General features: G+C 46.1%; 3 protein-coding genes across 3 annotated transcripts; 1 reads left to right on the top strand and 2 right to left on the bottom strand.

Annotated features, from left to right (window-relative positions):
• Positions 1-995: 995 nt before the first annotated feature.
• LOC125520649 (SKP1-like protein 1) lies at positions 996-3,062 on the bottom strand. Its single transcript, XM_048685612.1, has 2 exons — positions 2,589-3,062; positions 996-1,314 (listed from the first exon to the last, which is right to left on the bottom strand). The coding sequence occupies exons 1-2, from the start codon at positions 2,931-2,933 to the stop codon at positions 1,141-1,143; spliced, it is 519 nt and encodes a 172-aa protein (XP_048541569.1). The 5' UTR covers positions 2,934-3,062; the 3' UTR covers positions 996-1,140.
• Positions 3,063-16,250: 13,188 nt separating this feature from the next.
• Positions 16,251-18,954, top strand: LOC125525924 (ferredoxin--NADP reductase, leaf isozyme 1, chloroplastic-like). The gene is made up of 7 exons (XM_048690931.1): positions 16,251-16,799; positions 16,872-16,950; positions 17,850-17,941; positions 18,035-18,112; positions 18,240-18,302; positions 18,422-18,656; positions 18,762-18,954. Exons 1-7 carry the CDS (start codon positions 16,329-16,331, stop codon positions 18,827-18,829), a joined length of 1,086 nt encoding a protein of 361 aa, XP_048546888.1. The 5' UTR covers positions 16,251-16,328; the 3' UTR covers positions 18,830-18,954.
• LOC125525923 (WAT1-related protein At3g30340-like) lies at positions 18,848-21,173 on the bottom strand. The gene is made up of 3 exons (XM_048690930.1): positions 19,995-21,173; positions 19,762-19,913; positions 18,848-19,600 (listed from the first exon to the last, which is right to left on the bottom strand). The coding sequence occupies exons 1-3, from the start codon at positions 20,778-20,780 to the stop codon at positions 19,423-19,425; spliced, it is 1,116 nt and encodes a 371-aa protein (XP_048546887.1). The 5' UTR covers positions 20,781-21,173; the 3' UTR covers positions 18,848-19,422.
• Between the last annotated feature and the right edge of the window lie 608 nt (positions 21,174-21,781).

The following is a 21,781-nucleotide window of genomic DNA, read 5'->3' as shown; positions in this document are numbered from 1 at the left end:
GAGCTTGCATCCCATCTAATTAACCAACTCAATCAAAATTTTGACGAGTATATCTTTATACAGCATATATAGCTCAAATATATACTTGCATGTACTCTCCGTCCCAATTGTCCTTTACACATGTGCATAATCTGTCGCAAATCGTTTTCTTGCAAATGCGACAAATATCGCTAACTAGCCGTTGACCTCCTTAATTATTCACATCTAGTACGTGCAAATGGTAATTATCTATCCATGCACAGCTGTCGCACCGATGGCTTAATCATGTAGTTTATCATGACCAAGACTTGTTCCTTGGATTTTCACCAATCTCTACCACGTTGACTTGTATCGACTTCATCATTCTTTTGGTTTTTCATGTAAAAATAATTAGAATGAAACTCAATTAGTCACACTCCGCTCCATGGTTTCACATGCACCTGCTTCCTAATTAACATGAATTTAAGCGTAGTATGTCACACATACATGAACATGAAGGTTGTGTGCATCTTTCGAGAAAAAAGAAACATCACACAAACATACGGCAACAATTAGTAAGGGTGCATGTATGTCCAATGATCAGAAAGATCAAAGATGAACCGCATGTATGTATCAAGCAGGGAAATTAACACATGCAGGATAACTTTGCGCGGGAATTATGAAGATACTAAATATGCTTGAGGTATATAAACACACATGTGCAGGTGTACTTAGGCTCCATAATTCATAGCACGATTGGGGTCAGAATCTAAGCTAGCTAGAGATATGTTTAGTTGCAGCGAACCAATGGCGTTGACGGCCACATTTGGGATCAGCGGAGCAGAGCAAGAGGAGGCAGAAGGGTCGATCAACAGATGCTCCGTGACGGCCCAGGGAGGGTAAGCGTGGGAGTTCCACTTCTCCGCAACCGCCCCCAGTGACACCTGCCATGCCGGCAGGAGCCTCTTCATCGACAGCGGTGCCACAAGTCTACACACTCACGCCACAGCAAACAACGACAGACGACAGGGTCAGGGTTTCACACGAGCGATACCTCGGGCTGTTCGATGAAACCATTATGATGACATAACAAAGGGCGCTAAAACGCAGACATGACGAATACTAAGCATTGTTCATCCAGCACGGACAGCATCACCTACATGCTCCTCTACTCAACCGCCTCTACTCAAAGGCCCACTGGTTCTCCCTGCGGATCTCCTCCTCCTCCTCGGGCGTGAAGTCGTTCTTGATGTTGAAGGTCTTGCGGATCTCCTCCGGGGTCTTGCCCTTGATCATGTCCGCAACAGTCTGGCAGGTCAGGTCCAGCAGCCCCTTGATGTTAAGGAAGTTTGCGGCCTGAGAGGGGCCAAAGGGGCAAAAAGAACAGCATCGTGTCAGAGAGAAGCATTCATTTACAAAAACATAGCTAATTAAGACATACTACATGAATGTTTTTGCGGCAAAAAAACACATACAAAACAAGGCATGGATTCATCAATTAGATATCTATTCAAAGCCCAGAACATGGGTTCAGGTGTCATGAGTGACTAACGCAACTGGATCAAGATCAGCAGTCAAAAGAAAATAACATAACTGTGATAAAACAGAGTCAGAGCTGATACTACTACATTCTTGCAGAAAAGATGATAACTGAACATATGGATAGTTTTGGAAATTCATGCATGGGTTCAGATGACAAGCACCACTTCTCTGAACGCATTGGCAACGGTATGTATCAGCTGTCACTATATATATGGAACAGTGAAGCAAGACAGAACATGGGATTGGAGGTAAGGAATGTATGGTCTTGGATTATGTAAATGCAACATCTGAGATACCACCCTATCTAGAATGAAACAAGAAACAACATAACAGTAAGAAAACAAGTTCAAAGCAATACTACTGAAGACCTGCAGAAAAGCTCAGAATTTTACAGTTGGCAACTATCGCTTGGCACAAGAACAGGCACAATATGTGGAAATTTAGCTACCACTATGCAATGTATGTAATGTTGCTAGCACACCATAATCAGGCAACCGTGATAGATAGAAGGCATGCAAATTTGGATCCAGAAGATTAGACAAGATAGTAAAGACATGGATACAAAGTTTGAAACAATAGTTTAATTGTGTAATTTTGCATCACTGTGTAAAAAGCACAATTAACAGTGAACCAATTGCTAGATAAACAACAGCCCATATATTTATTGTTCTGTGTGTTCTGATGTTTCCACAAGTTAATCAGAGAGAAACTTGACATTCTCTACCACTCGCACAATTAACTGGCACAATGATAGTGCATCTAACAAGTTGAAATGGATGGCAATCAATTATTCCCACGTCCACAAGAACATGGAATGGTCCCTGTGTACATCGAATAAAATATCTGTTTTTCACGTTATTAATCTATCTAATCTCCAGATTGCAGAGTAGGACAAGCAACAGACCAATCATGTAAACCTAACCTAATCCGCTCGAATCTAATCTGGCTCGATGACGGCGCGTGTAGCCCGACCAATCTAATCCACGGGCAGACCAATCTCGATCCGAGCCCCAGCCCCAAAAGGGGAACAGCATCACGAAACAGCAGATCTAGAGTTTACAAGGAGGGGGGATCGAGGGATTCCATACCAGGATGAGGTCGAAGAGGGTGGCCTGGTCGACCTTGACGAACTCGGCGTCCCAGTTCTTGAGGTCCTCGGCGGGGGGCGCCGCCGCGTCGGGCGCGGCGGCCCCGGCGGCGGCGGCGTCGGCGGGCTTGGCCTGGACGTGCTTGTTGCAGTACTCGATGACCTTGGAGAGGATCTTGGAGGTGACGTTGGGGAGCGGGATGCCGTTGTCGGCGCAGTCGTCCTCGATCATGTGGCGGATGGTCTGCGACTCCATGGCGACCGCCTCCTCCACCTCGAACTCCTCCCCGTCCGAGCTCTTGAGCGTCACCATCTTCTTCTCGCCGGCGTCTCCCGCGGCCGCCATCGCCTGGATCCGGGCTGGGGGTGGGGGCGGACGGATCGGGGATTGGGGAACGGGGAGGAGACGCGGCGACGGCGGAGGAAGAGGAAAAGATGGGAGCTTTGTTTCTTGCGGTGTGGGTTGGGCCTGCTTATGGGGTCCGGGCGGGGTATTTATTTATTTATTTATTTATTTATTTTTAGGTGATTTTGGTGATGGGGGCACCACGTGGACGGATATCTTGCCTATCGTAACGTCCACAATCACCACGAACACACACACACACACCCCCTCTGCCCCTGTTCATCTCCTCCGTGCCCTTCTACGCCGACCTCCGCAAGTACGTCACTGTCATCATAGATCCTCGACGCATCTCCCATGCCCTCCTCTGTCCGAGCAGTCCCACCGCCCACCATCATCACCACAACCTCTCCCTCCTCCTCGGCGGCGGCGGCGGGAAATCCCTAGCAATATGAGGAAGAGGAAAGACGGCGGCAAGGAAAGAGAGGAAAGATAGGTGCTTTGATGCTGGATCTTGGATGGGTTGGGCTTCTTTGGTCGGGTTGGGGGAATTTATTAGGGGTGGTTTGGGCAACACGTGGACAGATAGAGTATCGTACGTCAAAAGGAAGCGAGGGCAAATAATTCATAAGCCAAATTTGGGCCGTATAGATGGATTAACCGTTGATCAAAGTTAAATCTTGGAAAATCATTGTATTTGTGGTTTCATAATTTGGCTTCTGCTTGAGCACTAGAGTTTGTCATAGGCACCGAAATTTAAGTTTATGTGATGAAGAAGGTTGTATTTATGATAACACTAGTAAAAGGTCTCGTGCGTTCTTACGGGGACATACATCTTTCTCGCTCCATCCTTCCCATGGGTTCTCAATGTGGCCATGTTGATGCTCTCGATCTTCTCGAGCTAGGCATAGTGTTAGAGTTTGATGCTCCTCCTTGACTACTCTTGTGATATTCTATCCCACCATAAGACATGGGTGCTCATTCCACCGGTATAATAGTTCGTCTGCGTGCGACAGGTGCGAAGTTGCTGAATAAAACTAGAACATCATCGTTGCCAATAACACTCTTCCTAAGGCGAAATTCAAAACCATGGGAAACCGCATGTACTATATCAGACCCTCTCAAACCAACGGTCATAACTATTCGAACACCTAACGGGATCCTAACACGCAAGTCAAAAAGCCTTATATATATTCACACATATATAACCCAAATTACAAGCCCAAATCAAATAATCCAATAGCACAACTTACTACACGGTGAAATCTAAGAAATAGAGATGACCCGTTCACAAATTGGTGCAGGTCCCAAAATGCAACCAAGAATATGTTGGAAATATGCCCTAGAGGCAATAATAAATTAGTTATTATTATATTTCCTTGTTCATGATAATCGTTTATTATCCATGCTAGAATTGTATTGATAGGAAACTCAGATACATGTGTGGATACATAGACAACACCATGTCCCTAGTAAGCCTCTAGTTGACTAGCTCGTTGATCAATAGATGGTTATGGTTTCCTAACCATGGACATTGTCGTTGATAGCGGGATCACATCATTAGGAGAATGATGTGATGGACAAGACCCAATCCTAAGCCTAGCACAAGATCATGTAGTTCGTATGCTAAAGCTTTTCTAATGTCAAGTATCATTTCCTTAGACCATGAGATTGTGCAACTCCCGGATACCGTAGGAGTGCTTTGGGTGTACCAAACGTCACAACGTAACTGGGTGACTATAAAGGTGCACTACGGGTATCTCCGAAAGTGTCTGTTGGGTTGGCACGAATCGAGACTGGGATTTGTCACTCCGTGTAAGCGGAGAGGTATCTCTGGGCCCACTTCGGTAGGACATCATCATAATGTGCACAATGTGACCAAGGAGTTGATCACGGGATGATGTGTTACGGAACGAGTATAAAGAGACTTGCCGGTAACGAGATTGAACAAGGTATCGGGATACCGACGATCGAATCTCGGGCAAGTATCGTACCGATAGACAAAGGGAATTGAATACGGGATTGATTAAGTCCTTGACATCGTGGTTCATCCGATGAGATCATCGTGGAACATGTGGGAGCCAACATGGGTATCCAGATCCCGCTGTTGGTTATTGACCGGAGAACGTCTCGGTCATGTCTGCATGTCTCCCGAACCCGTAGGGTCTACACACTTAAGGTTCGATGACGCTAGGGTTGTAAAGGAAGTTTGTATGTGGTTACCGAATGTTGTTCGGAGTCCCGGATGAGATCCCGGACGTCAGAGGAGTTCCGGAATGGTCCGGAGGTAAAGATTTATATATGGGAAGTCCTGTTTTGGTCACCGGAAGAGTTTCGGGGTTTATCGGTAACGTACCGAGACCACCGAGAGGGTCCCGGGGGTCCACCAAGTGGGGCCACCAACCCCAGAAGGTTGCGTGGGCCAAGAGTGGTGAGGGACCAGCCCCTTAGTGGGCTGGTGCGCCTCCCACAAGAGCCCATGGCGCCTAAGAGGTGGAAAGGGGGCAAACCCTAAGGGATATGGGCCTTAAGGCCCATATTGGTGCGCCTCCTTCTCCCATCCCCTCTTGGCCGCCACCCTTGTTCCCCATCTAGGGCTGTCGCCCCCCCTAGGGGTGGGAACCCTAGAGGGGGCGCAGCCCCTCCCCTTCCCTATATATATTGAGGCATTGGGCAGCCCACAACACACGATTCGATCTCTCGTTGGTGCAGCCCTATATCTCTCTCTCTCCCTCCTCTTCTGTGGTGCTTGGCGAAGCCCTGCAGGATTGCCACGCTCCTCCATCACCACCACGCCGTTGTGCTGCTGCTGGATGGAGTCTTCCTCAACCTCTCCCTCTCTCCTTGCTGGATCAAGGCGTGGGAGACGTCACCGGGCTGTACGTGTGTTGAACGCGGAGGTGCCGTCCGTTCGGCACTAGGATCATCGGTGATTTGAATCACGACGAGTACGACTCCATCAACCCCGTTCACTTGAACGCTTCCGCTTAGCGATCTACAAGGGTATGTAGATGCACTCTCCTTCCCCTCGTTGCTGGTCTCTCCATAGATAGATCTTGGTGACACGTAGGAAAATTTTGAATTTCTGCTACGTTCCCCAACAGTGGCATCATGAGCTAGGTCTATTGCGTAGATTCTATGCACGAGTAGAACATAAAGTAGTTGTGGGCGTTGATTTTGTTCAATATGCTTGCCGTTACTAGTCTTATCTTGATTCGGCGGCATCGTGGGATGAAGCGGCCCGGACCGACCTTACACGTACTCTTACGTGAGACAGGTTCCACCGACTGACATGCACTAGTTGCATAAGGTGGCTAGCGGGTGTCTGTCTCTCCTACTTTAGTCGGATCGGATTCGATGAAAAGGGTCCTTATGAAGGGTAAATACCAATTGGCATATCACGTTGTGGTCTTTGCGTAGGTAAGAAACGTTCTTGCTAGAAACCCATAGGAGCCACGTAAAACATGCAAACAACAATTAGAGGACGTCTAACTTGTTTTTGCAGGGTATGCTATGTGATGTGATATGGCCAAAAGGATGTGATGAATGATATATGTGATGTATGAGATTGATCATGTTCTTGTAATAGGAATCACGACTTGCATGTCGATGAGTATGACAACCGGCAGGAGCCATAGGAGTTGTCTTAATTTATTCATGACCTGCGTGTCAACATAAACGTCATGTAATTACTTTACTTTATTGCTAACCGTTAGCTGTAGTAGTAGAAGTAATAGATGACGTGACAACTTCATGAAGACACGATGATGGAGATCATGGTGTCATGCCGGTGACGATGATGATCATGGAGCCCCGAAGATGGAGATCAAAAGGAGCAATATGATATTGGCCATATCATGTCACTATTTGATTGCATGTGATGTTTATCATGTTTATACATCTTATTTGCTTAGAACGACGGTAGTAAATAAGATGATCCCTCATAACAATTTCAAGAAGTGTTCTCCCCTAACTGTGCACCGTTCCTAAAGTTCGTCGTTTCTAAGCACGCCGTGATGATCGGGTGTGATGGATCCTTACGTTCACATACAACGGGTGTTGACGAGCCTAGCATGTACAGACATGGCCTCGGAACACATGCAAAACACTTAGGGTTAACTTGACGAGCCTAGCATGTACAGACATGGCCTCGGAACACAGAAGACCGAAAGGTCGAACATGAGTCGTATAGAAGATACGATCAACATGAAGATGTTCACCGACGTTGGCTAGTCCGTCTCACGTGATGATCGGACACGGCCTAGTTAACTCGGATCATGTAATCACTTAGATGACTAGAGGGATGTCTATCTAAGTGGGAGTTCATAAGATGAACTTAATTATCCTGAACATAGTCAAAAGATCTTTGCAAATTATGTCGTAGCTCGCGCTTCAGTTCTACTGTTTAGATATGTTCCTAGAGAAAATTAGTTGAAATTTGATAGTAGCAATTATGCGGACTAGGTCCGCAAACTGAGGATTGTCCTCATTGCTTCATAGAAGGCTTATGTCCTTAATGCACCGCTCAGTGTGCTGAACCTCGAACGTCGTCTGTGGATGTTGCGAACATCTGACATACACATTTTGATAACTACGTGATAGTTCAGTTAAACGGTTTAGAATTGAGGCACCAAAGACGTTTTGAAACGTCGCGAAACATATGAGATGTTTCGAGGGCTGAAATTGGGATTTCAGGCTCGTGCCCACGTCAAAAGGTATAAGACCTCCGACGATTTTCTTAGCCTGCAAACTAAGGAGAAAAGCTCAATTGTTGAACTTGTGCTCAGATTGTCTGAGTACAACAATTATTTGAATCGAGTGGGAGTTGATCTTCCAGATGAGATAGTGATGTTTCTCCGAAGTCATTACCACCAAGCTGCTAGAGCTTCGTGATGAACTATAATATATCAGGGACATATATGATGATCCTTGAGACATTCGCGATGTTTGACACCACAAAAGTAGAAATCAAGAAGGAGCATCAATTGTTGATGGTTTGTGAAACCACTAGTTTCAAGAAGGGCAAGGGCAAGAAGGGATACTTCATGACACGGCAATTCAGCTGCTGCTCTAGTGAAGAAACCCAAGGTTGAACCCAAACCCGAGACTAAGTGCTTCTGTAATAAGGGGAACAACCACTGGAGCAGAATTACCCTAGATACTTGGTAGATTAGAAGGCTGGCAAGGTCGATAGAAGTATATTGGATATACATTATGTTAATGTGTACTTTACTAGTACTCCTAGTAGCACCAGGGTATTAGATACCGGTTCGGTTGCTAAGTGTTAGTAACTCGAAATAAAAGCTACGGAATAAACGGAGACTAGCTAAAGGTGAGCTGACGATATGTGTTGGAAGTGTTCTCAATGTTGATATGATCAAGCATCGAACGCTCCCTCTACCATCGAGATTGGTGTTTGCGTTGAGCATAGACATGATTGGATTATGTCTATCGCAATACGGTTATTCATTTAAGGAGAATAATGGTTACTCTGTTTATTTGAATAATACCTTCAATGGTCTTACACCTAAAATGAATTGTTTGTTGAATCTCGATCGTAGTGATACACATGTTCATGCCAAAAGATAGTAATGATAGTACCACCTACCTGTGGCACAGCCACGTAAGTCATATCGGTATAAAACGCATGAAGAAGCTCCATGTTGATGGATCTTTGGACTCACTCATTTTTGAAAAGTTTGAGACATGCGAACCATGTCTATTGGTGTGTATGCATGAAGAAACTCCATGCAAATGGACCGTTTGGACTCACTTGATTTTGAATCACTTGAGGCATGCAAATCATACCACATGGGCAAGATGACTGAAAGCCTCGGTTTCAGTAAAATGGAACTAGAAAGCAAATTGTTGGAAGTAATACATTTTGATGTGTGCAGTCCAATGAGTGCTGAGGCATGTAGTGGATATCGTTATGTTCTTTCTTCACAGATGATTTGAGTAGATGTTGAGTACATTTACTTGATGAATCACGAGTCTGAATTATTGAAAGGTTCAAGTAATTTCAGGGTGAAGTTAAAAGATCGTCGTGACAAGAGGATAAAAGATCTATGATATGATCATAGAGATGAATATCTGAATTACGAGTTTGGCACAGAATTAAGACATTGTGGAAATTGTTTCACAACTGATACAGCCTGGAACACCATAGTGTGATGGTGTGTCCGAACATCATAACTGCACCCTATTGGATATGATGCATACCATGATGTCTCTTATCAAATTACCACAATAGTTTATGGGTTAAGCATTAGAGACAACCACATTCACTTTAAATAGGGCACCACGTAATTCCGATGAGATGACATCGTATGAACTATGGTTTAGAGAAACCTAAGATGTCATTTCTTAAAAGTTTGGGGCTGCGACGCTTATGTGAAAAAGTTTCAGGCTGATAAGCTCGAACCCAAAGCGGATAAATGCATCTTCATAGGACACCCAAAACAGTTGGGTATACCTCCTGTCTCAGATCTGAAAGCAATAAAGGATTGTTTCTAGAATCGGGTCCTTTCTTGAGGAAAAGTTTCTCTCAAAAGAATTGAGTGGGAGGATGGTGGAGACTTGATGAGGTTATTGAACCGTCTCTTCAACTAGTGTGTGGCAGGGCACAGGAAGTTGTTCCTGTGGCACCTACACCAATTGAAGTGGAAGCTTATGATAGTGATCATGAAACTTCAAATCAAGTCACTACCAAACCTCGTGGGATGACAAGGATGCGTACTACTTCAGAGTGATACGTAATCCTGTCTTGGAAGTCATGTTGCTAGACAACAATGAACCTACGAGCTATGGAGAAGCGATGGTGGGCCCGGATTCCGATAAATGGCTCGAGGCCATAAAATCCGAGAGAGGATCCATGTATGATAACAAAGTGTAGACTTTGGTAGAACGGCTCGATGGTCGTAATGCTATTGTGTACAGATGGATTTTAAAAGGAAGACGGACAATGATGGTAAATGACACCATTAAGAAAGCACGACTTGTCGTTAAGATGTTTTCCGACAAGTTCAAGGAGTTGACTACGATGAGACTTTCTCACTCGTAGCGATGCTAAGAGTCTGTTGGATTTATATTAGCGATTACTGCATTATTTATGAAATCTTGCAGATAGGATGTCAAAACATTGTTTCCTCGACGTTTTTTTGAGGAAAGGTTGTATGTGATACAAACCGGAAGGTTTTGTCAATCCTGAAAGATGCTAATAAGTATGCAAAGCTCCAGCAATCCTTCTAGGGACTGGAGTAAGCATCTCGGAGTTGGAATGTATGCTTTGATGATGATCAAAGATTTTGGGTGTATACAAAGTTTATGAGAAACTTGTATTTCCAAAGAAGTGAGTGGGAGCACTATAGAATTTCTGATGAGTATATGTTGTTGACATATTGTTGATCAGAAATGACGTAGAATTTCTGGAAAGCATATAGGGTTATTTGGAAAGTGTTTTTCAATGGAAAATCTGGATTAAGCTACTTGAGCATTGAGCATCAAGATCTATAAGGATAGATCACAACGCTTAATGGTACTTTCAAATGAGCACATACCTTGACATGATCTTGAAGTTGTTCAAGATGGATCAGTCAAAGAAGGAGTTCTTGCCTGAGTTGTAAGGTATGAAGTTAAGACTTAAAGCTCGACCACGGCAGAATAGAGAGAAAGGACGAAGGTCGTCCCCTATTCTTAAGACATAGGCTCTACAGTATGCTATGCTGTGTACCGCACCTGAAGTGTGCCTTGCCATGAGTCAGTCAAGGGGTACAAGAGTGATCCAAGAACGGATCACAGGACAGTGGTCAAAGTTATCCTTAGTAACTAGTGGACTAAGGAATTTTCTCAATTATGGAGGTGGTAAAAGAGTTCGTCGTAAAGGGTTACGCCGATGCAAACTTTGACACTAATCCAGATTATTCTGAGTAGTAAACTGGATTCGTATAGTAGAACAGTTATTTGGAATAGCTCCAAATAGAACGTGGTAGCTGCATCTAGGAGATGACATAGAGATTTGTGAAGCACACACGGATCTGAAAGGTTCAGACCCGTTGACTAAAACCTCTCTCACAAGCAACATGATCAAACCCAGAACTCTTTGGGTGTTAGTCACATGGCGATGTGACCTGTGAGTGTTAATCACATGGCGATGTGAACTAGATTATTGACTCTAGTGCAAGTGGGAGACTGTTGGAAATATGCCCTAGAGGCAATAATAAATTAGTTATTATTATATTTCCTTGTTCATGATAATCGTTTATTATCCATGCTAGAATTGTATTGATAGGAAACTCAGATACATGTGTGGATACATAGACAACACCATGTCCCTAGTAAGCCTCTAGTTGACTAGCTCGTTGATCAATAGATGGTTATGGTTTCCTAACCATGGACATTGGATGTCGTTGATAGCGGGATCACATCATTAGGAGAATGATGTGATGGACAAGACCCAATCCTAAGCCTAGCACAAGATCATGTAGTTCGTATGCTAAAGCTTTTCTAATGTCAAGTATCATTTCCTTAGACCATGAGATTGTGCAACTCCCGGATACCGTAGGAGTGCTTTGGGTGTACCAAACGTCACAACGTAACTGGGTGACTATAAAGGTGCACTACGGGTATCTCCGAAAGTGTCTGTTGGGTTGGCACGAATCGAGACTGGGATTTGTCACTCCGTGTAAGCGGAGAGGTATCTCTGGGCCCACTCGGTAGGACATCATCATAATGTGCACAATGTGATCAAGGAGTTGATCACGGGATGATGTGTTACGGAACGAGTAAAGAGACTTGCCGGTAACGAGATTGAACAAGGTATCGGGATACCGACGATCGAATCTCGGGCAAGTATCGTACCGATAGACAAAGGGAATTGAATACGGGATTGATTAAGTCCTTGACATCGTGGTTCATCCGATGAGATCATCGTGGAACATGTGGGAGCCAACATGGGTATCCAGATCCCGCTGTTGGTTATTGACCGGAGAACGTCTCGGTCATGTCTGCATGTCTCCCGAACCCGTAGGGTCTACACACTTAAGGTTCGATGACGCTAGGGTTGTAAAGGAAGTTTGTATGTGGTTACCGAATGTTGTTCGGAGTCCCGGATGAGATCCCGGACGTCAGAGGAGTTCCGGAATGGTCCGGAGGTAAAGATTTATATATGGGAAGTCCTGTTTTGGTCACCGGAAGAGTTTCGGGGTTTATCGGTAACGTACCGAGACCACCGAGAGGGTCCCGGGGGTCCACCAAGTGGGGCCACCAACCCCAGAAGGTTGCGTGGGCCAAGAGTGGTGAGGGACCAGCCCCTTAGTGGGCTGGTGCGCCTCCCACAAGAGCCCATGGCGCCTAAGAGGTGGAAAGGGGGCAAACCCTAAGGGATATGGGCCTTAAGGCCCATATTGGTGCGCCTCCTTCTCCCATCCCCTCTTGGCCGCCACCCTTGTTCCCCATCTAGGGCTGCCGCCCCCCCTAGGGGTGGGAACCCTAGAGGGGGCGCAGCCCCTCCCCTTCCCTATATATATATTGAGGCATTGGGCAGCCCACAACACACGATTCGATCTCTCGTTGGTGCAACCCTATATCTCTCTCTCTCTCCCTCCTCTTCTGTGGTGCTTGGCGAAGCCCTGCAGGATTGCCACGCTCCTCCATCACCACCACGCCGTTGTGCTGCTGCTGGATGGAGTCTTCCTCAACCTCTCCCTCTCTCCTTGCTGGATCAAGGCGTGGGAGACGTCACCGGGCTGTACGTGTGTTGAACGCGGAGGTGCCGTCCGTTCGGCACTAGGATCATCGGTGATTTGAATCACGACGAGTACGACTCCATCAACCCCGTTCACTTGAACGCTTCCGCTTAGCGATCTACAAGGGTATGTAGATGCACTCTCCTTCCCTTCGTTGCTGGTCTCTCCATAGATAGATCTTGGTGACACGTAGGAAAATTTTGAATTTCTGCTACGTTCCCCAACAGAATACGCACACGATCTGGCCTCTTGTCGTGTCTCTGGCCCTGGCCAACTAGCGTCTTTTCAAATGACTATCGGCTTTCGGATGCGAATGTCACGGTTGGCTTGCGCTAATCAACATGTGATCCAAGCTTGGGCGTTCCACCGACTCGCCGTCTCAAATTAGGTGGCACGTCTTAATGATGGCTATTGTCTGTTGGTGGAAGCCGTCTGGGTTCAGTGTTGACGACCACAAAAGAGCGGTGGTGAGGACGCTCTAAGGCGCTTTGATCTAGTGCATGTGTTCGGATGATGAGGGTCATTGTTTGGGAGGTAAACAAAGAGAAGAGAGCTACATGGGCATCTCCCATGACAAAAGGTGATCCTCTGGGCCCATTAAGCTGACACTGATTTGACTAAAAGAAAGATATACAAGAACTATACAACTACTATACATCTGGGTGGGCCATAGCTTCACATGGATCTCATAAAATACGAGTGGCATGAGATCTACCGCTAGGTACCGTCACCACTCAAAATGACTTGCGTTTCTAATACTAGTCAATGTGTACGTGTAATGCACGTTAATCTGGAAGTATATTAAGTGCATGTCGATATTAAGTAGGATATTTTTGTGTGTGTTATTATGTGATTAGCATTATATTTGGCATGAAATTAACTGCACCCTAAACATGTTGAGTGCTCGACATTGAAGCAGCCTAGTCGTTGATTGACATGATTTGATGGCCGAGACTAATTGGATCTGCCCCCTTGGGCCTTTTTATATTGGTATAGATATAGATTTTTTTCGAGACATAGATGGTGTAGGCACTCGAAGAGAGAGGGCTCAAAGAGGATAGCCCAATGGGCTGGGGTGCCTGAATTTGTGTCATTCAATAGTCCACTGAAAGATTATTCCCCATTCGCAGGCCCGTCCAATAGTCATGTGGGTCCATCATGCTGACATCTCCCACTTGTTTTTATTCCTTTTTACTCTTAAAAAAATTAAATAAATATATTAAAAAAATCAGTTTAGTTAACTTTTTTTCTAAGTGTTCGTCATGAAAAATGCTCATGTAGTGTAAAAAACCACCCGCTCAACTTTTAGAAAATGTATGTTACATTTAAAAAATGTTCACGAGTTTCAAACAGATGTATGTGACATTTTTCCAAAATTTTATACAATATACTCGTCTATTTCAAAAATATATTCGTAGCAATAAAAATGATTTCCACATTAATTAAACAATGTTCAAGCGTTTCAAAAAAGTGTTTGTGATTTTTTTAAATGTAATAAAATGTTAGCATAGTTTTCAAATAATGTAACCTCGTGTATTTGAATTATTTAACACAAATTCGTATTTTTAACACATATTAAAAATGTTAAAAAATATGTATTTGAAAAATTTAAGATGTGTATAAATGTTTTAGTTGTATATACAAAATGACAATGAGTTTGGAAAAAGTAGACATTAAAACATATGTTTGAAAATATTTTAATCATGTATTTGAAAAAAATAAGCATGTATATAAAAATGTTACTGATATACACAAAGAAATTTACAATGTCTATAAAAAATAGACATTTGTTCGAAATAGTAAAACAAAAACAAAGAACACCAGTGAAACCCGAATGAAGAAAACAAGGGAAACTGAAGAAATGAAGAAAAGAAGAAAAATAAATAGGGAAAAGGAAAACCAAAGAAAACCACACAAAAACAGATGCAAAATAGTAAAAAAAACCAACAAAAACCACTGGAAAAAAAACATGCGTGTTAGCAACAGTATGGGCCGGCGTAGTAACACTACAACTAGAGGCAGGACCTACTTACATCTTGCAGCGTGCGAGAAGTAGCGCCCGAGGACAACGAATGTGCCGGCCAAGATTAGGAGCGAGCGAGAGAGCAGTATAGCGAGTGAGTTGTTTCTACCGCTTTTCAATTGTTTTTTTGTTTTCCTTTGAAAACACAAAAATGATTATTTATTTCAAAAGGTGAAGAATATTGAATTTCAGAAGATTTATTGAAAAACCAGAACCCATTTTATAAAAATGCGAGCATTATTTTTTTCCAAAAAACGTGAACGTTTTCTAAAACATTTTGTGAATATTTTTGAACATGAAAGGCAATTCCTAAAATGTTTCATCTTTCCGCGGGCCACCATGTTGGGCTTGTTAAGCCCAAGTGAGTCACTAATGAAGCTATGGTGACCAATAAATAAAGCCTGGTAGCTTTTCTAAAAAAAATAGGTATAGTGTTCTTCAAACAATATTTGGTGTTTTCTATTTGAATATTCTGAAAATATGGAAATATAAATAGATTAAAGTGGACACACAACAAGTTAGATGTTTTAAAAAGTAAAAGCACATAAATGTGTAGGTTTTCACACTGTTCGTTCCTTTTAAGATTTTGTGACAAAGCCTCAAGCTTCGGATGAGATACCAACGTTTGCCAGTCCTCGGCTTATGAATGTTTACATTTTATGAAGAAAATGAGGAAGTAGGATGCCAGTATGGTAAACTAAAGTTTGATATGGTTAAGGCATATGGTCGAGTGGAATTGAGCTATCCCGAGGCCACCATGATAAAACTGGGTTTTCATCATAATTTTGTACCCTTTGTTTTATTAGTGGTTTTGCCGTGACCTTTTGGTGTTATACAATGGCGAGAACTAAAGACTTTCCATCGAGGGATACAAAGCCATGTGTCATGCACCGAGGACTTGGCACCACCTCAGTATTGGCGAGAACTTTTTTGCCAATGGTTGCGCAAATCATTAAATTTGATTTCCCCGAACCTCCACCATGTGTCGACCTGTGGGCATGGCGTCACGAGCAGCACCGCATATATAATGCTTGTTAATTTACACACAAAAACCAACTTGTAAGAAAAAATCATTTGGCTTAGGGGCACGGCCCCCTCAACCTTGTATGTAGCCCCGCTGTTGTATATCATGCTTGTTAATTCACACACAAAAAAAGGTGCTCGAAGATAGGCCCGAGGGTAGGCAGGCGAGCTCATCGGTGGCGAGAGATCCGCCGATGAAGAGGAAGCTTCCATGTCGACGGTGGCCGGCGACACTTTTGTGGCCATGACAACACAACTTGGCAGGGCAATGCAGGCAGGCAGGGAGATACTTGTTGGATTCGATGGACACTTGAATCTTTCCTAGAGAGAGACAGAGATTTGTAGAGAGAAGATAGTTTTGGTGGGTGGGTGAGTGAGTGAGTGAGTGGCCTTGGCCTTTTGGTTGTTTGTGTTGCTCTGTTCCCTCCAAAAACCAGGAGCACCACTTCATCCTCACCTCCGCTGCCTTCCACTCATCTCCCTCCACTCTATCCACCACCTTCCCTCCCGCTCCTTAACCTCCCCCCCCTCCCCCCCGCTCACCTCCCCCGCCCCTACCCACCTTGATCGATCCCCGTCCACACTCCCTCCCTCCCTCCCGGCGCCATGGCCGCCGTCACGGCCGCGGCCGTCTCCCTCCGGGCCGCAACCACCACCTCCACCTCCCCGTCCAGCGCGCCGCAGCACTCCCACTGCAGCTTCCCGTGCGCCGCAAGAACGACCGCCGTCTTCCGCCGCGGCGTGCTCACCGTCCGGGCGCAGGCCGTCTCCACGGATGCGGCGCCGGTGAAGGAGAAGAAGGTGTCCAAGAAGCAGGAGGAGGGGGTGGTGACCAACAAGTTCCGGCCCAAGGAGCCGTACGTGGGCAAGTGCCTGCTCAACACCAAGATCACCGCGGACGACGCGCCCGGGGAGACGTGGCACATGGTCTTCTCCACCGACGGCGAGGTGCCCTACAAGGAGGGCCAGTCCATCGGCGTCGTCGCCGACGGCCAGGACAAGAACGGCAAGCCCCACAAGCTCCGCCTCTACTCCATCGCCAGCAGCGCCCTCGGCGACTTCGGCGACGCCAAGACCGTACGCTCGATCCGTCGATTCCGCCGCTCCGTTGGCACTGCTTGTCGCTGACTGAAATCGATCCGGCTGCAGGTCTCGCTGTGCGTCAAGCGGCTCGTCTACACCAACGACGCCGGGGAGGTCGTCAAGGGCGTCTGCTCCAATTTCCTGTGTGAGTCCCAACTCCCAGAGATGAGGAAATCTGCATTTTTCGGCTCTGGAAAATCTGAAAAAAGTATTCAGACTTAACAGTGTTCAGTTTAGTTCAGGCCTTTTGCAGTTCAGATATCAGGATGAGTTAATCCTTCTTTTTTATTAAATTATACACATTCCTGCTAATGCTATTTCTTCATTGCAATCCAAAATAATTATCTCGGCAATGGATTTGGCAGTTAGTGATGTTCTTCTGTTGCATTGCATCCCCTGTACTTCCTTTTCGAAAAATCAATCGCTAGTGTTCAGTATTCAGAGTCGGTTCAGTCGAGGCTCTGCAGATCATCAATAATCTGTTTCTTATGCTAATTAGTAGCTATTTTAAAACTCGGTAGTATCTCATTCTCATTATCGTGGCTATTGCATCCTCCTATACTTATGTCTGAACAAGGTGTTAGTGTCCAGGCTTCAGAGTCGATTCAGTTCAGGAATTGTAGACCTTAAATAATCTGTTTCTTGTGCCAATGAATATCTGCATCATGATTTACTAACGCTAGTCAGCTCAGGCTCATTTAAATTTGTGTTTTCTTCACTGGAATCCATGAATCTTATCTCTGCAATGGATTTTACAAGTTGGCACTGTCTCGGCTGCTATTCTTCAGTTGCATTGCATCCCCTTGTACTTCTCTCTGAAAAATAATCTGCTACTGTTCAGAATTCAGAGTTCGTTGTATTCAGGCTTTGTAGGCTTTCCAGATCATCAAGATGTGTTTCTTGTGCTGATGAATTATGTATATTGGGAAACATAAATTATGTCTGGATCACCATCTACGAACACTGGATTTAATCACTGCTATTTTACAAGTTGGTAGTGTCTCATTCTCACTGGCATGTTTGTTGTTTACCATGCTAATGCAGGCGACCTGAAGCCCGGTGCCGATGTCAACATAACAGGGCCGGTAGGCAAAGAAATGCTCATGCCTAAAGACCCAAATGCTACTATCATCATGGTGAGCCTGAACCCGATGATTAAAACATTCAACAATTCATCCATCACAAACTGATGGCCAACTAGTAATTTCAATGTTGTCGTTTGCTTGCAGCTCGCGACAGGGACCGGTATCGCACCATTCCGGTCATTCTTGTGGAAGATGTTCTTTGAGAAGTATGAAGACTACAAGGTAATACATACATAGTGCTTATGATGTTTGTCTGCTATTCCCTGTCCCACCTGGTACTGAATACCTTATGTTCACAAGAAACCTGAATCAACAAATTAATGTGTGAATCCCTTGTGCTCTTGTGCAGTTCAATGGCCTAGCCTGGCTCTTCTTGGGAGTTCCGACCAGCAGCTCTCTGCTCTACCCAGAGGTCGGAACATCGATCACCTCTCGTAGCCTCCATGAGATTTTTCTCTCCAAGTGCTACTTCATTGTTTCTTGTGACACTTGATCATCTTTTTTGGCTGCACCTGCATTTGTGAACATCAGGAGTTTGGGAAGATGAAGGCGAAGGCGCCGGACAACTTCCGGGTCGACTACGCCATCAGCAGGGAGGAGACCAACGCGGCGGGAGAGAAGATGTACATCCAGACCAGGATGGCAGAGTACAAGGATGAGCTGTGGGAGCTTCTGAAGAAAGACAACACCTATGTGTACATGTGTGGACTGAAGGGCATGGAGAAGGGTATTGATGAGATCATGATCCCATTGGCTTCAAAAGAAGGTACTACAATACATTCTTCTGAATTTTATTTATTTTTGTTGATACAATAACTTGAGCAGTTTAGTGCGAATGGCGCTGAATTTTGCGTCGTTTTGACGATGCTAGGGATCGACTGGATAGACTACAGGAAGCAACTGAAGAAGTCGGAGCAATGGAACGTCGAAGTCTACTGATTCATGTGTTTCTCATTCTTGGCACTTTCTTGTGCATATGTGCCGACGCACGCCTATTCGTGCGATCGAAGAAGATTGATGTACGTACATAATAAAAGTAGATAAAGGGTGTATTATTTCTGATATTTTTCATCCTGGTTTATTTCAACTCCCAACTATATATCCACTACTATCCCCTCTGCTAAAATTCACCAACAGTATTTCACTCAAATAATGCCATTGCCATGTATACAGCTCTTACAAATTTGCAGTTAATTAGAACATTTCACGTATGTCCCCACGAAAAAAATACACTTCTTGAAAAACATAAAACATACAAAACGTGGCGACATCTAGTATACATATTTTCTCTGAATGTCTATTAGTTTTGGTTTAGAATCTTCAGATCATTATCCTACCGAGTGTTGTCTGGATCAGAACCTAAACAGCTTCACGACATGACTGACAGTGCCCTGAAGCTTAATTTACACCATTAATGGCGGTCTCACAAGAACATGGGGGAAAAAAACTGAAAAGTGTTGGAGAACTTATTTGCTGCACTTGTTAACACCCACCCAATTGATGGGGGGCTCCTCTGTTTTCCCAATCTTCAGTCAGGGCTGCATCTGGACTTGCACCTGTTGTTGCTGTTGCTGCTGGTGCTGCACTGCTTGCTGCTGTTGCTGCTCTCTGTCATCCTCTGCAATTTTTGGAGGCTGCTGCAGGGCCTCCTGCCTCTTGCCCCACAGCAGCAGGTACAGCCCACCTATCACGAACACCGATCCCAGCACACTGCAAAAGCGCAATTATATTGTCAGGTGTCGTGTCGAGTCAATCATGTGTGGACACTCACACTAGGCAGGTGCATGCATGATCTCAGTGCGTGCCTGAAGCTCTGAATCTGCATGATCGTTCAGGTGTGGTGCTAGTGGAATGGTGTGGTGTCGTCGTACCTTCCGAGGTAGAGCGTCTCGTGCAGCACGGTGAAGTCCATGACGGAGACGATGATCTGCACCACCGGGATGAAGGCCGCCACGAACACCGGCCCCCGCTTCTCGATGCACCACGTCAGCAGCACGAACGACACCCCGCACCCCACCACGCCCTGGACGAATTCAGACAAGCGAGCTGATCGTCAGTGACTGACAGTTGATACAAGTAATTCAGTTGAGGTATGGCGGCGTACGGCGTAGAGGATGGTGAGGATCTGGAACTTGGAGGTGACGAGCCAGGCGGCGAGGCCGAGGCTGCGGTGGGCGCAGAGCCCGACGGCGGCCACCTGGAGGAAGCTGAAGGTGGACATGAAGGCGTTGCAGGAGTAGACGTAGGGGTACTTGCGGGCGAGCCGGCCGTGCAGCAGGAACCAGCAGGAGAGGCACACGCAGTTGCCCAGGATCGCCACCGTGCCCAGCGTCCACCTCTTGCCGGCGGCAGGGTCGGCGCCCACCGGCGACGGCGCGGAGTAGTGCAGCTGGCCGTGGTGGGCGTGGGTGAGGGGCACGCCGCGGTAGAAGGTGAGCACCATGGCGCCCGCGAGCGACACCAGCGTGCCGGCGAGCTTGGCGACGCCCGTGGCGGTCCTGAGCTTCAGGGACTCGGACCGCGTGGCGGCGGCGAGGAGGAAGGTGAGGACCGGCGCCACGTTGGAGAAGGCCGTGACGAAGGTGGCCGTGGTGTAGCGCAGCGCCACGAAGATCATGTACTGCCGCAGCGCCGCCCCCAGCGCCGCGCTGGCGAAGAGGTAGGCGAAGATCTCCAGCGTCATCCTCGGCCGCGCCTTGCCCTCCCGGAAGTAGGCGATGGGGCCGAGGAAGATGGCGGCCGTGAGCTGCTGCAGCGTCACGAGCACCAGCGGGTCCAGCCCGCCGTTCATGGCCACCTTGACGAGCGACACCATGACCGCCGCGATCGCGTTGAGGAACACCATCACCACCACCGGCCACACCCCGCCGCCGCCGCTCCCCCCTCCCATCGCTCCGCCACCAACGCGCGCAGGCAGGCGATCGAGCCGGTGGAGAGGAAGATATGCGGCGAGCGGGCGGGCGAGCAGGCTGGGTCGGTGTCAGGCGGGCTTTATAGCCGTGAGAGAGGGAGGAAGGAGAGGGCGAGTGGGCAGGGATTGTCCATGGGAGGGAGGGAGGATGATGCAAGAAAGAAGAGGGAGAAAGCGAGGGAAGGGAGGGAGGGGGAATCGTTTCAGGTACGGCGCGCGGCTTTTGGTTTCGCCACCACCACCACACCGCCGGGAAAGGTGACCGGACCAGACACCGGAGCAGAGGCCAGATCGGTTACAACAGACGGGAACTGTGTGGTGTGCTGTGGGTAGCATGCAAGTGTATGCCTCTGCATCATCTACGTGTGGTGTGTTGTGTGTGTGTGTGTGTGTGTGATGCATCACCTCATCGCCTCATCTTTTGGTATGGTAGCTGCTATCAATCATGGGCTGGGTGCCCCAGCCAGCCAGCCACCTACACCTATCTATCTATGATCCGTCTTTTCCCAAAGGCGGCAACAAAGAAGATCTTTTCCTCCTTTATCCTCTCCTCTCCTCTTCTCTTGATTGTGCATGTATAGGTTGCTGTTGTTGTACGTTGTAGGTTTGGAAAGAAGAGAGATTCTCTACATTTTTGGATATGTGTTATCTCTTACTGTTATAATACTATATAATATGCACATTTCACAAAAAAGATCTTTGCTTTCTTGATCCTCTCTTAGTTGTGCAGAAGATTGGAGGAGATTTCATCAAAAAAGGAAGGAAGGAAGGAGGAAAGAAACTGGACAGGGCGTTGGATATGTGTTATCCCTTGCATTTTGGTCCATGCCATGGTCGGCGGCGCTAGAGCTAGCCCTACTTGTAGGCCTTTTGATCTCATCACCTATCTTGTATGTTATACGGCGACAAGTGTGCGTACCACAAGGTTGTACAAACGGTCACTTTTGACCAAGAGTTTATGGGTACGTTTAATTGGATGG

The sequence above is a fragment of the Triticum urartu genome, chromosome 7 (genome assembly GCF_003073215.2).
Source record: "Triticum urartu cultivar G1812 chromosome 7, Tu2.1, whole genome shotgun sequence".
Taxonomy (NCBI): Eukaryota; Viridiplantae; Streptophyta; class Magnoliopsida; order Poales; family Poaceae; genus Triticum; species Triticum urartu.
The sequence above is the reverse complement of the archived record's forward strand: the minus strand, read 5'-3'. Positions and strand labels throughout refer to the sequence as shown.

Coding starts and splice junctions, on each gene's coding strand:
- LOC125525923 (XM_048690930.1), bottom strand. CDS start 20,780: ATGGGAGGGGGGAGCGGCGGCGGCGGGGTGTGGCCGGTGGTGGTGATG. Junction 19,914..19,994: donor TCCTCACCATCCTCTACGCC/GTACGCCGCCAT, acceptor GAATTCGTCCAG/GGCGTGGTGGGGTGCGGGGT. Junction 19,601..19,761: donor GAGACGCTCTACCTCGGAAG/GTACGACGACAC, acceptor GCGCTTTTGCAG/TGTGCTGGGATCGGTGTTCG.
- LOC125525924 (XM_048690931.1), top strand. CDS start 16,329: ATGGCCGCCGTCACGGCCGCGGCCGTCTCCCTCCGGGCCGCAACCACC. Junction 16,951..17,849: donor CGTCTGCTCCAATTTCCTGT/GTGAGTCCCAAC, acceptor ATGCTAATGCAG/GCGACCTGAAGCCCGGTGCC. Junction 18,657..18,761: donor CCCATTGGCTTCAAAAGAAG/GTACTACAATAC, acceptor TGACGATGCTAG/GGATCGACTGGATAGACTAC.
- LOC125520649 (XM_048685612.1), bottom strand. CDS start 2,933: ATGGCGGCCGCGGGAGACGCCGGCGAGAAGAAGATGGTGACGCTCAAG. Junction 1,315..2,588: donor CCCTCTTCGACCTCATCCTG/GTATGGAATCCC, acceptor GGCCCCTCTCAG/GCCGCAAACTTCCTTAACAT.